General features: G+C 33.0%; 1 protein-coding gene and 1 long non-coding RNA gene across 3 annotated transcripts in view; one reads left to right on the plus strand and one right to left on the minus strand.

The window, feature by feature from the left end:
* LOC118197481 (uncharacterized) overlaps window positions 1-3,271 on the minus strand; it is a 60,699-nt gene extending 57,428 nt beyond the window's left edge. The window contains exon 1 of the long non-coding RNA XR_004759613.2: window positions 3,022-3,271. This is a non-coding gene — a long non-coding RNA (uncharacterized LOC118197481). The remainder of the gene's footprint in view (window positions 1-3,021) is intronic.
* LOC118200168 (beta-1,4-N-acetylgalactosaminyltransferase bre-4-like) overlaps window positions 1-13,839 on the plus strand; it is a 594,620-nt gene that overhangs the window by 82,456 nt on the left and 498,325 nt on the right. Inside the window, exon 1 of one of the 2 annotated variants that reach the window (XM_085827335.1) lies at window positions 3,644-4,781. The exons of the other annotated variant lie outside the window; for it this stretch is intronic. Coding sequence (XP_085683461.1) covers window positions 4,373-4,781 — 409 coding nt within the window. The 5' untranslated portion in view covers window positions 3,644-4,372. Of the gene's footprint in view, window positions 1-3,643; window positions 4,782-13,839 lie in introns of those variants that run through there. 2 annotated transcript variants of the gene reach the window in all.

Below are 13,839 nucleotides of genomic sequence, written 5' to 3' on the forward strand. Positions count from 1 at the left end.
GCATGCTTTGACATAATTCAAGTAATGAAACGAAAATCCATTTGCTTTCATCGCTTCTATTTAAAATCAGTATCAAAATTTATCAAATTATCAAAATTTATCAATTTATCAAAATTAAATTTTACGGTCATAAAACTGCGAATGTTTTTCGGTGGCTTTCCAGTAAATGTTGCATATAGAATATGAGAAGGAAATGTCCAAAAATTATAATGTATTTAAAATTTAATTTTAGCAATAATGAAAGATAGGATTAGGATTATTGAATTATGGCAAAGCACACGAGGGCTATCTGCCTAAAGGGGGGGATGCCTTCGTGGAGGACTTTCTAAGGGAAACTGGCTCGTATACACGTTACACATGGGGAAAACTACGAAAACGCCCATGCAGCCAGCCCGTTCGCGGGATTCGAACATCGGACCGAACTACCAGTGTTCAGCGTCTTTACCGTTCGGCCGCTGGTGGGTCAATAATGAAGGAGAATTGACAGAATGAGCAAGGTTAACATTCGGCTGCAAATTAGCATTGCATAGCGAGTCTATAAATTTCAGATATAAATTTCAATTGTGCTCAAATTGTGCTATAAATTTCAGATATAAATTTATGTAAAAATCCTTAGACATATCATTATACATGTAACTGAATGGAGAATCTTGATAAGAAACATTTCGAACAAATCCAATTACTAGTTTCGCCAAGAACTAGGCTCAGAGCCAGGCTCGGAGAAAGGGTTATCTGGAAGATGCTAAAAATCTTTTTTAACATTTCAAATCAATATGCGCAATGTATGATATATTTCCAGATTTTCTAAAATTTATAATTTAAAACACTTAAAGGATTTCGGATTTTTTTGACAGCCAGATAAACTGGGTAATTTTTCTGTAACTTCATATCAAATGTTAATAATCGTTATATGTCCTTCAACTAAATCTACATTGATGGGAATGTAGAACAAAATCGACACATCAACTGAGAAAATCCTTTTCGATTTCACGTCATATTGAGTCTGTATGATTGTCTATCCTACTCAGGTAGCCTAAAAATAATAATTTAATAAATTATTAATAAAGAAAAATTATTATTTTTATTATTATTTTTAGGCTACCTGAGTTATTTTTAGGCTACCTGAGTAGAATAGAAATAATAATTTAATTAAATTAATTTCCGTTTAATTATACGAAGTTGCTAATTGTTAGCTTCGGCTGTACTCTAATAACGTCGATTGCACCCTTGTGTCTATTCTACGCTGGCTGGATACTACGCCGGTGTCTACCATAAGCCTGTGTCGATTCTATGTCGGTGTTGATTTTACAAAGTGTCGTCTCAGTGTCTGCTTTGATCTTATACTGGTGTCGGTTTTGTACTTTGCTCTGCCTGTGTCAAGCCTATACCGACGATGCTTTTTACACAGCTAGGGCCCTATGTGTGTTAGACTTTACGCAGTATCAGTCCTATTCCCGGGCGCTGATCCTATACCAGTGTTAGTTTATGTAATGTGTTTCTTTTTCCAGTACAGTGTTGCCACTGCTCGCTTTGAAATCGTTGAGCTTTTTAATAAAAAATTCTTTAAAGCTTTATGAAATATGACATAGATAATAAACAAATTCAAAATTAAAAATTCAGGATTCCAGGTGCCTATATTTAGATGGAGGACTACATTATTCAAAATCTGAAGATTCTAAGTATGGTTGATTTTTTACAATGCGGGAAGCATACGTACATTCATTCAGATTGTTCATTATTTAATTTCCATAAATTAAATGCAGGGAGGTAATATTTGGTGGTAGCTATTTGATAAATGATACAGCCATTTACAATGATTCGACACAAATGCTGTTTCGTGGGCCGTATAGACCTTGTGGGCTAACGCCCCTTTGGGTTAACAATAGATGCCTTCCGAGGTGTAATTAAAAAAAAAAAAATCCAATTATCTCGTTTCTTTATTGAACGCAAACATGCTGATGCCACCTGATAAAACATATTTTTTGCCTTTTAAATATAATTATCAAAGGAAAGGAACATATCGTTGTAATTAATACATTGCAGCAGAATGTTCTCGTCATCCGTATGTTTTATATTTGATGCAGACGATAGGATGCAGAAAGGAACATTACATAAAAATCCTGCAGCTGAACAGATAACAGATAAGACATTTTATATTACTCACACGTTGTTCTCATCATATTTCGGTTAATCTTCGGATTATGGTAACTTGGCGTTTTTTTGGCTAAAATTTGGCGACCAATCCTGCTACAGCAACCTGCTAGTTTTTTTTTGGACGCCATTTTGTTTTCACGAAGTAAGGGCACCTTTTTTTTTAACTCAACATTTTTTTCCAACAATCTGCTAGCCGAATTACGCTTATGCTAGAATTTTTATGGAACAAAAGTGCTTAATCATGACGAAGATTAGGTGCGAAATTGGGAGAAAGTGCAGAATCGCCCACTGCTTGCCGCGTTTTTAAGAATTGCACATACACGGTATCCATGTACACGTCGACCTATTTTCACTTAAAAAAAATCTCAGAATTGCACAAAAATGGCATTGCGCACACTCTTGACTTTATCCATGTACATTGCTTAAGTCCTAGCTCGTAACCTTACTAAAATTACCAACTTACTAAAACCTTACTAAAATTTCTAAAATTACCGCCAAACTACCTGTTACCATATTCCAAAGATTAGCCCATATTTCTCTTTCTGTGACGAGTTAAGAAAACAAGGTAAGGATTCAGCGCATATTTCGTTTCTTGAACTAGCATGAAAAATATTGCATGAGGCTGCAGTTTGGAACTAGGTTACGGTATGTATTTACCTGCTAAACAAAAACGCTGACTTTTACTTGGCTTGAGCTCTGATATTGTGTTTTAAGTATATTTTGGTATTTTCGTTGATTACATATGTTATTTAAATAAACATTTGCAAGCCAGGAACACGATATTGACACTTATAATATTTTTATTTATATAAAAAAAACTACTGGTTAAGTTTTTTTTTGTAAAAAATATTTTTAACAATTACTTACTTTACCACTAAAGTAAGGAATGTAAATAATATTTCATAGCAATCGTGCAGTCAAGCCGTAACGGCAGATTATGATACAAAATTCTTGGTTTTCTTAAAGCAAGCATGCGTGCCCTTTATATTCTATTGACGGTCATAAGATTTCACGCGTTTTCACACTCAGCTAAACCATAACAACTCGCATTAATTCGTGGTCATACTTTACTCCTGTACGTCATCTGTTATGCAAAAGCAAAGAGGGAGGGTTTAAAGGTTCAAAGCGACACTATTGTGACGAATCGCTATCAGTCAACAATCTGCATTGAGACTATGATAACAGTGTTTGCTGCCCAACTGTCGTACTTCAGTCTGATAAAATCTGTGGAAGAGACAAGGAAATGATTTAATAAAAACACAATGCGTTGAACCATGTTGTAAAAAATACCGAAGTTATGCTTAAAACTTAGGTGAAATTTAGGTAACTGTTTATTCTACAAAAGACAAGTTTATTGAAAATAAATATAATTTTGGATTGAAGATCGTTTGGAAAAGCGCTAATGAAGATGGCAACCAAAAACATAATTACTTTCATTGCTTCCTGGCACCATATTTGATGAAAGCTGGGTATGTGTACCAAGGTATTTATCCTTACGATTTTATTTTTGTAAAATTTTCTAGTTTAAAATAATATTATGGTCATTGCTTCATTATATTTTGCACTCAGTATGCATGTTACTGAAATTATATGTAGACATACTGTGAAAATCTAGAACTATGAAAGTGTTTCTTTGGTGCTTCCCCTGAAAGATTACGAGCAAAGGCTTTCTCGTCAACTTGGAAAAATAACCTTGGCGAATATTGAAGTAATTTTTGAGAAGAATTTCTTTGGCCATTCCCCGTGAAAGATTATAAGCAAAGATATTCTTGGCTGCTTGAGAAAAAAACCTTGACGAAAATTGGAGTAATTTTTGAGAAAACAACCTTGGCGAATTTAAATAGAAGCCAAAAGTACGAGAAGTATTGCTGTTTGACGGCTATTGGAAAAGCAGTTTACGCTAGCTGAAGTTTAAGTTTTCAGTGCAACTTCCTGGTATTTCTAAAACTATTCGTTTTGATCAACAAGAAGTTTGTTTGCACCAATCAAGCATTTAGTTTTTGAATGACTACAGTTCAACAGTAATTTAATGTATTAGATGTCTGCCTGTTACGTTGATGCATCCTGAAATACTGAATCGTCGTGAAAATATATATAGTGCAAATCGCCGTGTGTACTCCTTAGTGTGTTTTGTGGAGAATATGACTTTGTGAAAAATCATAGCAACAGAAGACTGTGCTCGTTAGTGAATATCGTAACGTCGTCCTAAGCCTTCGTGATGAAGAAAGCCAAAACCTTCAAGGTTCGGAAATTTAATAAGCGATTCCGTAACGCGTTTTTGGCTATAATTGCATGTACATATTTTTGTGTTGTATTCGCTATAATTTTTTCCAAGTACGAGAGGAAGACTATTACTTTCCACCAAAGAAAAGATGAGGAATTTCGCGAAGACGCCGAAGCAATTGCGTCTTTCAGTACTGTTGTCCAAGGATCATTGAACTATGCAAGATTCAGACGCATTTTTGAAGGATTAGGAGTCCCTTCGAATCGTTCTGCAGTGCAGATCATACCGAAGATGCACAGCAATTACTCTGACGGACTTAGTACAGATGAACAGTGCTTCAATATTTATTCTAAATTAAGAAACTGCCGTAAACGAGCTTGCGGGAGGATACCTATATTGAGCGGTAAGTAACTATTTCTGTATGAATTCTTCTTTTGAGGCAGGGTATTTTGAAATTCGATTCATATGATGTTTTAAAGTATTTATAAGCAAAAATATTATTAAACAATAAAACTGAATATTGCTGCTGTATTACCAGGAAATTTCTACTGTTTTTCCCATTTTCCTTTATGAAAGATAATTTTAGCAGGTATTTTAAGCGTAAAATAAAAACTGTGTCATCTGATAGCCAGAAATTGGGAATTTATATGGCTTAAATTAATGCTCGATTGATGTTTAGTTTAAATTAATTTTTCAAACTATTAAAACGTTCTATGAAGCAATGCGATATTTTAAATTTTTAAGAAAACTGGCGGCATTCAAATTTTTCGTTAGTGATATGCTATAACTAAGTATGCTTTTCTGTAACAAAAGTATCCTATGTATACTATTTCAGAAGAGAACAGGATTACGCATGATAATACTGCATTACTGTTGTTGTTTTAGCTATTTATCATGTTAAGCACTTTACTATCGTCGGTTAATCTACCAGTAACTTCTGAAACTGGGAACACAATCTAGAAAAAAGCTGTTAAAATACTGAATTGAATAAAGAAAATAAAAATTAGCCTCAGGAAATAAGTGAATGGATATTAGTTAAGACGATTAAACTAGCATTTTAGCTTAAAGGCAGTTAGTAGTAAACTAGTATTTAAGCTAAAGTTAGTAAAAACTAGTATTTAAGCTAAAGTTAGTAAAAACTAGTATTTAAGCTATAGTAAAAACTAGTATTTAAGCTAAAGTCAGTAAAAACTAGTGTTTAAGCTAAAATTAAGAAAATTGGCAACTTTCCACCAATTCCTGTTGCTAATTTTCATACAGTGCGTTTTGCTAAGCATTAGCAACACATAACGTGTTGCTAATGTTTATTTTACATTTACTTATATTCTAATGTTAGTTGTTAGCAACACGCACTGTGTGAAAATTATTTTACACCGATTTCTGTTGCTAATTTCCTAAAAGAATAGCTTTTAAGATTGTATCTTGAATGTTTAATTTGTATATCTATGTTACTAGATTTAACATTACGAAGCACATTTGAAGGAAGAGGTAAAAGCGTGTAAAAGTGAAACAAGCAAATTCTGTATTTGAAATCGATACTGATTTGGGATCCTTATCATAGCAATAGTAAATTTCTTTTGTAGTAAATAGTACTTGATGTATTTTAATCAATACACAAATGTCTTATGGGCAACTGTAAGTGCATTCAGTGTAATTTAAATGTAAAATAGGAAACAATTATTGGTTTAAAAGCATAGCGCTCTAATGGCAGAATTAGATCTGGCAGTCACCTATGAGCAATGCTATTTAAAATACGTATAAACGTGATAACAAACTGCTTTATTCAATTTTTCCGAATCATTTTAAAATTAGGTGGGAAGTAATAATTCACACTGCAAGCTTCATAAATATTTATTCAAATCAGCGGTATGTTTTCTATAGTATTTAATATCGAATTACTGTTAATGTAATTAAATACGTTTTTATGTTATGATTTTATTACGTCTGAGATAATGTGAACTGCTCGAAGTTTCGCAAGAATATTTTGTTAAAAAGCAGGTGTTGTTGTTTGTCAATTAAAACCGTTAAATTATTGGTTGTCGGTTTCAAATTTCGGATACCTCAAGATTCGTGTATCTAATTTTTTTATTTTGTAACAGATTTATATGTAATTATTTTATTACGTCTCAGGTAATGTGAATTGCTTAAAATCTTCTTCGCCAGAATGATTTATTTTGTTAAAACGCAGATGTTTGTCAATTAGAGCGGTTAAATGATTGGTTGTCGGTTTCAGAGTTCGGTTACCTCAAGATTCGTGCATCTTAGTATGTATTTTGTAACAAGTTTTTATGTAATTATTTTGTTACGTCTTAGGCAATGTGAACTGCTTAAAATCTACTTCGCAAGAATGATTTATTTTGTTAAAACGCATATGTTTGTCAATTAGAACGGTTAAATGATTGGTTGTCGGTTTCAGATTTCGATTACCTCAAGTTTCGTGCATCTTAGTATGTATTTTGTAACAAGTTTTTATGTAATTATTTTGTTACGTCTTAGGCAATGTGAACTGCTTAAAATCTACTTCGCAAGAATGATTTATTTTGTTAAAACGCATATGTTTGTCAATTAGAACGGTTAAATGATTGGTTGTCGGTTTCAGATTTCGATTACCTCAAGTTTCGAGCATCTTAGTATGTTATTTTGTAACAAGTTATGTAATAATTTTACTACGTCTGAGGTAATGTGAATTGGTCGAAATCTACTTCGTAAGAATTATTTAGTTTGTTAAAACGCACGTTTGTCAATTAAAAAGGTTAAATTATTGGTTGTCGGTTTCAGATTTTGAATACTTCAAGATTCGTGCTTCTTATTTTGTAGCAAGCTTTTATGTAATGATTTTATTGCATCTGGGTAAAATCCTAGTATACGGTGCAGCCTTGGCGCGATTTTGAAAATTATCGCCAACACCAAAAATGATCCAAAGAACGTCTATATACTATACACTATATACTATGTGTGTATATACATAATATATACTGTATATAACTATATATATATTCTTTGAATGACCCGTTTACTGCTCATCGTATATGTCCCGTTTTTATTGCTCATCATAAAGTCGCCAAACCCGTGTGCACCGGATACTAGGATTAAACCAAAAAACGTCTATATATATATATATATATATATATACTATACACACATAGTATATACTATGTTTAACTGTATATTTTCTTTGAATGACCCGTTAACTACTCATCGTATATGTCCCGTCATAAAGTTGCCAAAAGTAGCCAAATCCCGTGTGCACCGGATAATAGGATTAAACCTTGCATCTGAGATAATGTGAACTGCTCGAAATCTAGTTCGCAAGAACGGGCAAAATCCTAGGAGAACCCCTTGGACCCTTGGCGACAAACGGGGAAAGTGCGGACTGGTTCGCGCGTTTCTGAAAATCGCCAGGTTGAAAAAACAGGTCAAAGAGGTTCACATACTCTATCCATGACATCGACATATCTTCACTTAAAACAAATCAGAGATTGACTTTGTCCATGTACACATCCGTGCCATAAATAAAATCATTCAATCAAGGGTGTGGACTCTGCTAGGATGCGACCGCAAAAATGATTTATTTTGTTAAAACGCACATGGTGCTTGTTGTTTGTCAATTAAATCAGTTAAATGATTGATTATAGGTTCAGATTTTGGATACCTCAAGATTCGTGGATCTTAGTATCTTATTTTGTAACAAGTTATATAATGATTTTACTACGCCTGAGGTGATGTGAACTGCTCGAAATCTACTTCGCAAGAATGATTTATTTTTGTTAAAATGTACATGTTTGTCAATTAAAACGGTTAGATGATTGGTTGTTGGTGTCAGATTTCAGATACCTCAAGATTCGTGCGTCTTTATTACCTTTGTAGCATTTATGCAATGATTTTATTATATTTCAGATAATATGAACTACACGAAATCTACTTCACAAGAATAATTTATTTTGTTAAGACGCGCATAGTGTTTGTACTTTGTCAATTAAAGTGGTTAAATGATTGATGGTCGATTTTATATTTCGGATGCCTCAAGATTCGTCCATCTTAGTACCTTATTCTGTATCACATAAAGTTTGCTTTTATACATCTTTAGTTCACCGGATAGCATAAGAATAGTACGAGAGAATAAAAGTTTCATAGTTGTAAAAGTAAAAAATGCTTTTTGTATCGACTGAGCTAAAATTTTACTTACTTCGTTATTTAATAAATTCTAATGTACTGTTCTCTTACAGAGACCGGATTCAGAAATGTAATGAATTTATGCTCGTGTTTATGTATGTACGTATTTCTGTGCATATATGTGAGTATGTATACACACACATACAGTTAGTCACAAAAGTCTGCGTACAGACTAAATTTTAAATTAAAAAAACACTTAAAGCATAGAAAAATGTATTTTAATCATTGCATTTCCCCCCCTCTATTAGCTAAAATTGTAAGCTTAAATAAAAAGTAAATAATATCAGTGTAATACTTTTAACATTTTTTTCAAAAATATATTTTGTCAAAATAACTCAGAAATTCCCTCTAATAAGTCTGCGTACACTTTCAAAAAAAAAAAAAAAAAAAAAAAAAAAAAAAAAAAAAAAAAAAAGGCAAAATATAAGCTTTTACATTACTTCAATACTTTGTAGGATATCCTTTATTCTTCAAAACAGCTTGCAGACGTCTGAGCATTGACTGAACTAGTTTTTCAGTGTCATCCGACGTAAATTTCGCCCATTCTTCCTGCAATTTACTAATTAGCTTATTTCGCGACGTAATATTGTGTTTTCGAATTCATTTCTCCAATTTTTCCCACAAATGTTCGATTGGATTGAGGTCTGGTGACTGTGGAGGAGTACGTAACTGTCTTGGAGTAGGAGATATTCCTTCACAATTTTAGCTGTATGTTTTGGGTCATTGTCTTGTTGGAAAATAAACGTATTAGAAAGGTTTAAATTTCGGGCACTGTCTCATAGATTTTTCTTCAGAATATCCAGATAAACATACTTATCCAGATAAACAACTCCTTTCGACGACATACACCCCCATACCATCACACCGCCAACTCCATGTTTGACATTTAAATTTCTCAGATTCAGTTCTGTTCCTGGTTTTCTTCATACAATAGGGTGGCCATTAACTTATATTATAATATTGTAAATTTACTTTCATCTGAGCAAATTGCGTTGTTCCAGAAGTCCTGTCAAGAGTTTAAATATGTTTTGGCAAAAGCAATTCTTTTCTTTCTATTTGTCTCGAAAATGTATGGCTTAGACCTAGGTTTGCGTCCATGATAATCGGACTTTTGCAGCACTTTTCGTACAGTTTCAGGAGAAATGTCCTTGTTGCTAGTTAAAAAAATGTCTTTTGCAATGCTTTCAGCAGAAAGTTTAGGATTTTGTTTAATTCGTAAAAGAATTTTGCTTTCTTCTCTCTGCGTTAGCTTCTTCGGTCTCCCACGTCTTGGTTTTACAGCAAGACTACCAATGTCAAGATAGTTTTGAATAACTCTTTGCACACTAGAAAATGGTTTTCCAATGGTTTTACCAATATAACGAAGAGTTTTACCTTCATTTCTCAATTTGATAATTAGTGTTCTCGTAACTAAAGGAATTTCTTTATTGGTTGTCATTTTCGTCAAAGAAAATAGAAATAGCAACTTCTAATCAACGTGAAATTTGCTTCGGAAGTCAATGACCTTGAAAGTGTAACCTTCTTTGCATTCTCAAGTTTGAAGTTTAAAAGTTAGATAAGAAATCCCCCGCCTCCTTCGCGTTGTACGCAAACTTTATTGGCTTTGATTTCTGGGCACTTATCTTTTAAAAATTAGTGTGCATAAATTATTAGATATGAAAATAATACAGTTAAATAATTTCAAAGTCCCTTATTGAAACTAAATATTTAAAAAATAAAACTTTAAGAAACTACCCTTTTCGCACCTTAAAATTTGGATTTGATATTACTTTTCTTGATGTACGCAGACTTTATTGGTTAACTGTATATACATTCATACATCCTTAGACGCATGCATACATACATATATTTCTGGATCTAGTCCTGATAACAGAACAGTACCAATACTTTTATTTGCTCCTTAAGCATGATGTTATGGTTAATGCGGTGGTTTAAAGATTTGAACCTGTCACAGCTCCGAACGACCTCCAAACCAATCCTCGCATTAAAAGCAGGAAAACATCAACTACTGCTTATAATTCCTAGTATCGCTACGTACTGCAAGCAATAAATCTAATTTTCTGTCTGTACATTTATGATAATACTATTTCTGATGATCAGCGTGATATCGCCAAGAAACCGAACATCATAAAATGTGATAGCTTGAAATTAGCTCTTTATTAAAGCTGAATTACTGTTTAATTGCTACAATTAGCCCGTAGGTACAGAGTTGGCATAAAAGCTATCTCAGCCGGAAACAAGTCAAATAAATAAATGCATTATTTAGAGCTTTTGGTTATTTGGGTATCTTTTAAGGTTATTTACTAGATGCTGTAAATGAAAAGTGGGTAAAATTTTATTGTACTGTACCGCTTGGCTAATCATTTCTTTTTTGACGCCAAGATCGGCGCCAGGAAGACACAATTTCAAGATGGCCGCTACACAAAACCTTATAAAAACTTAAACAAACTTAGTGTCCATGTAAACATCGATCTATTTTCACATAAAAATCAGGAAGCTAAACCTCAGTTAAAACTATCATAACCAGAAGTTTCGCTAACATTATCAACATTAGCCATTTTTCATTGCAACTAATGAAATAGATTTCTATGGCGCTTACAAAATGTTTTATCTAAAAATGAAATCGCCAAATTTGGCGCGTATCCAATACTTCATTTTAGCTGAATAAATATTTACACTTCCACCTGTACTAATGCTTTACAAAAGTGCATGCATGCTTAAGTGTTAAAATTACGTTTTCATCAAAACTGCAAAAAAGAAACGTATCATTAAAATATTAATTAATGTAAAGCATCAATTACCAGCAAATGCATGATGGTATTTAGTCTTCGACTGATATGATGATAATAGGGGCACTAATATCATTATTAACTTGGGAATTTTATTTTTATACTGTATCATGTGTAGCATACTACCATCATCATTTTCAATGAACAAATGATTACATACTTAAAAAGCATTAAAAAATTAAATTTGCTCATTTATCGTAGAACTAGACCATACCAGTTCCGCGGCAATTTTAGTTATATCGGTCAAAATTTACGTTACTTTCTAAATTTCGCTTCTCATTTGTAGCTTTCCGAGACCCTAGTATTCGGCATGAAAATGTGTCAAATAGGCGAACTATATGTAAGGGTTTCCTATGAGATAAGGAACATAGGCAGATAGCCTTCGAGTGATATGCCGTAACCAAATAAAAGCAAACTAGTCCTATGAAACACCGATACTGTTTTAAGGGTTCCGTAAGGAGAAGCGTTCAGGGAACACTATTTGAAGTATATGATGTCCGAACAAAAGGGCCGTATTTAATGCTCAATTAAAAAAATAACTGAAAGCTTCCAGTTTTGTGTTACGCCGTAAAAAGGGGCTTTTTTTGTAATCTGCACACATATGCACGTTTTGAGAGAATTTGGACTAATGTTCCTTTAGGCTAAAAAAATGCATATCCTAAAATTTCCGATTGATACTCTCGCGCATTGGAGATAAAAGCTTTTTTCCCGTGCATTGTTGCCGTTGTCATTGGTCGCTTTGAAATAGTTGAGTTTGTTAATAAAAATTCGCTAAAGTTTCACAAAGTTTGAAATATGCAATAAAATATTTAAAAAACAGCATATCATTAGAGTTTCCGATAGACAGTCTAGCGCGCTGGAGGTAAAAAGTGTTTTATTTTTTTTGCAGCGTTGCCATTGCGACTTTTGAAATCTTTGAGTTTTTAATAAAATATTCGTTATGGGTTCGCAAAATGTGAGATAGATAATAAAATAAATTCGATGTTCGGATGGAAGATTACATTATTCAAAATTTGATAGATACCATCGTTTTTCACAATGGGAGAAACATACCTACATTCATGCATATTCTTCACTATTTAATTTCTTTAAATATAATATAGGGTGAAAGTATTTGATGGCAACAACTGAAAAAGTGATAGCTGTTTACAGTAAACCAACGCAAAATGTCATTTCAAGACAAATAGCCCGCCCGTCTGGACACCGCCCGTTCGGGTAAAAAATACTTTATTTTCAGAAAATGGAAAGTATTTTAACATGCTTAAAGCAGGTAAATGTTCCTATTTAAGAATGAAAAATATTGGTATAGATGTGACTAATGATACTTTCAATTTCCTCAAGTATTTTTACTTCCTTGTACGAAGTATAAAGGAAGTATTGTAATCGCGAAAAGTTTCAGACATCATATTTCCACGCAAATATCCATTTTCACCGCTATCGAATGCAATTTAATGATGATTTTGCGTGTCATCTGTACGTGAGGAAAGGATAAAGGACTCTTTTCCCCCCAAAAAAATTGTAAAACTGATTTAAAAGGAATTCAAAAGAGAATTTTTCGTGACGTATGTATCTCGCATAACTCAAAAACGAGTAGTCTCAGAACGTTGAAATTTTGTGTATAGGACTGTTATAGCATGTAGATGTGCACCTCGTATTTTGGTTGCAATCGGCCGCACCAAACGCATATAAAAATATGTATTTATATATCCACTTTGTTACTCGGCTCAGTGATCTCAGTTTCTTTATTCTTATATGTTTGTAAATTGTGCATTTTTTGCTTTAAAAATGATTGAATTATGGTGTTCTTATCTTCCGGTTAAGGTTTTTATGCCTTTAGTAAATCTGTATGCAATATTTTTAGAATTATCAACAATTTTAAAGTTGTTTAAATGCCACTAAGCCTAATATTTTTTTCCATGGCGGCCATTGCTTGTTTACATTTGAAACAGCAGAATAGTAGATTTGTTGCCAATCTAGAGAAAGTAAGCTTCGCAACAACGAAGATAACGCCTTCATTTATTATTGTGAATTAAATCATGCCTAATCTATTCTGGAATTTTTTCGAGGAAATATGTGTTTAAGATTTACTTCATAATTTTCAATACAGACAGCTTGAGTTTTAATGTATTTTTGCCTTGTCGCGAAGTGTGAACTGAATTAATTGAATGAGAAATACTCAATCGTCTGTGAAAAAGTGTTCCTTTTTTGTTGTTGTTGTTCTTTGCTTAGTTTCTTTTATTCATCGTTTTAAACTTATTATAGTATTTGAATAGAACATGTGGCAACGATTAGATAATGCTTAAGATGATATAAATTTTGTGCATTCTGAGTGAAAATAAGTTTAAATGAAATGCAAGAAAAAATGGGTATAATTTAATATTCCGTATGAGGAAGTCATGTGGTGCACACATCGGATTTTTTGTTTGTTACGCTTTACGTTCGGAGTTTTTGGGACTTGCAATAACAGTGTCATGCGAAGTAGCGACGTTTTCGACAGAC

The sequence above is a fragment of the Stegodyphus dumicola genome, chromosome 11 (assembly GCF_044657685.1).
Source record: "Stegodyphus dumicola isolate Sdum_Otavi_A_Nest chromosome 11, ASM4465768v1".
Taxonomy (NCBI): Eukaryota; Metazoa; Arthropoda; class Arachnida; order Araneae; family Eresidae; genus Stegodyphus; species Stegodyphus dumicola.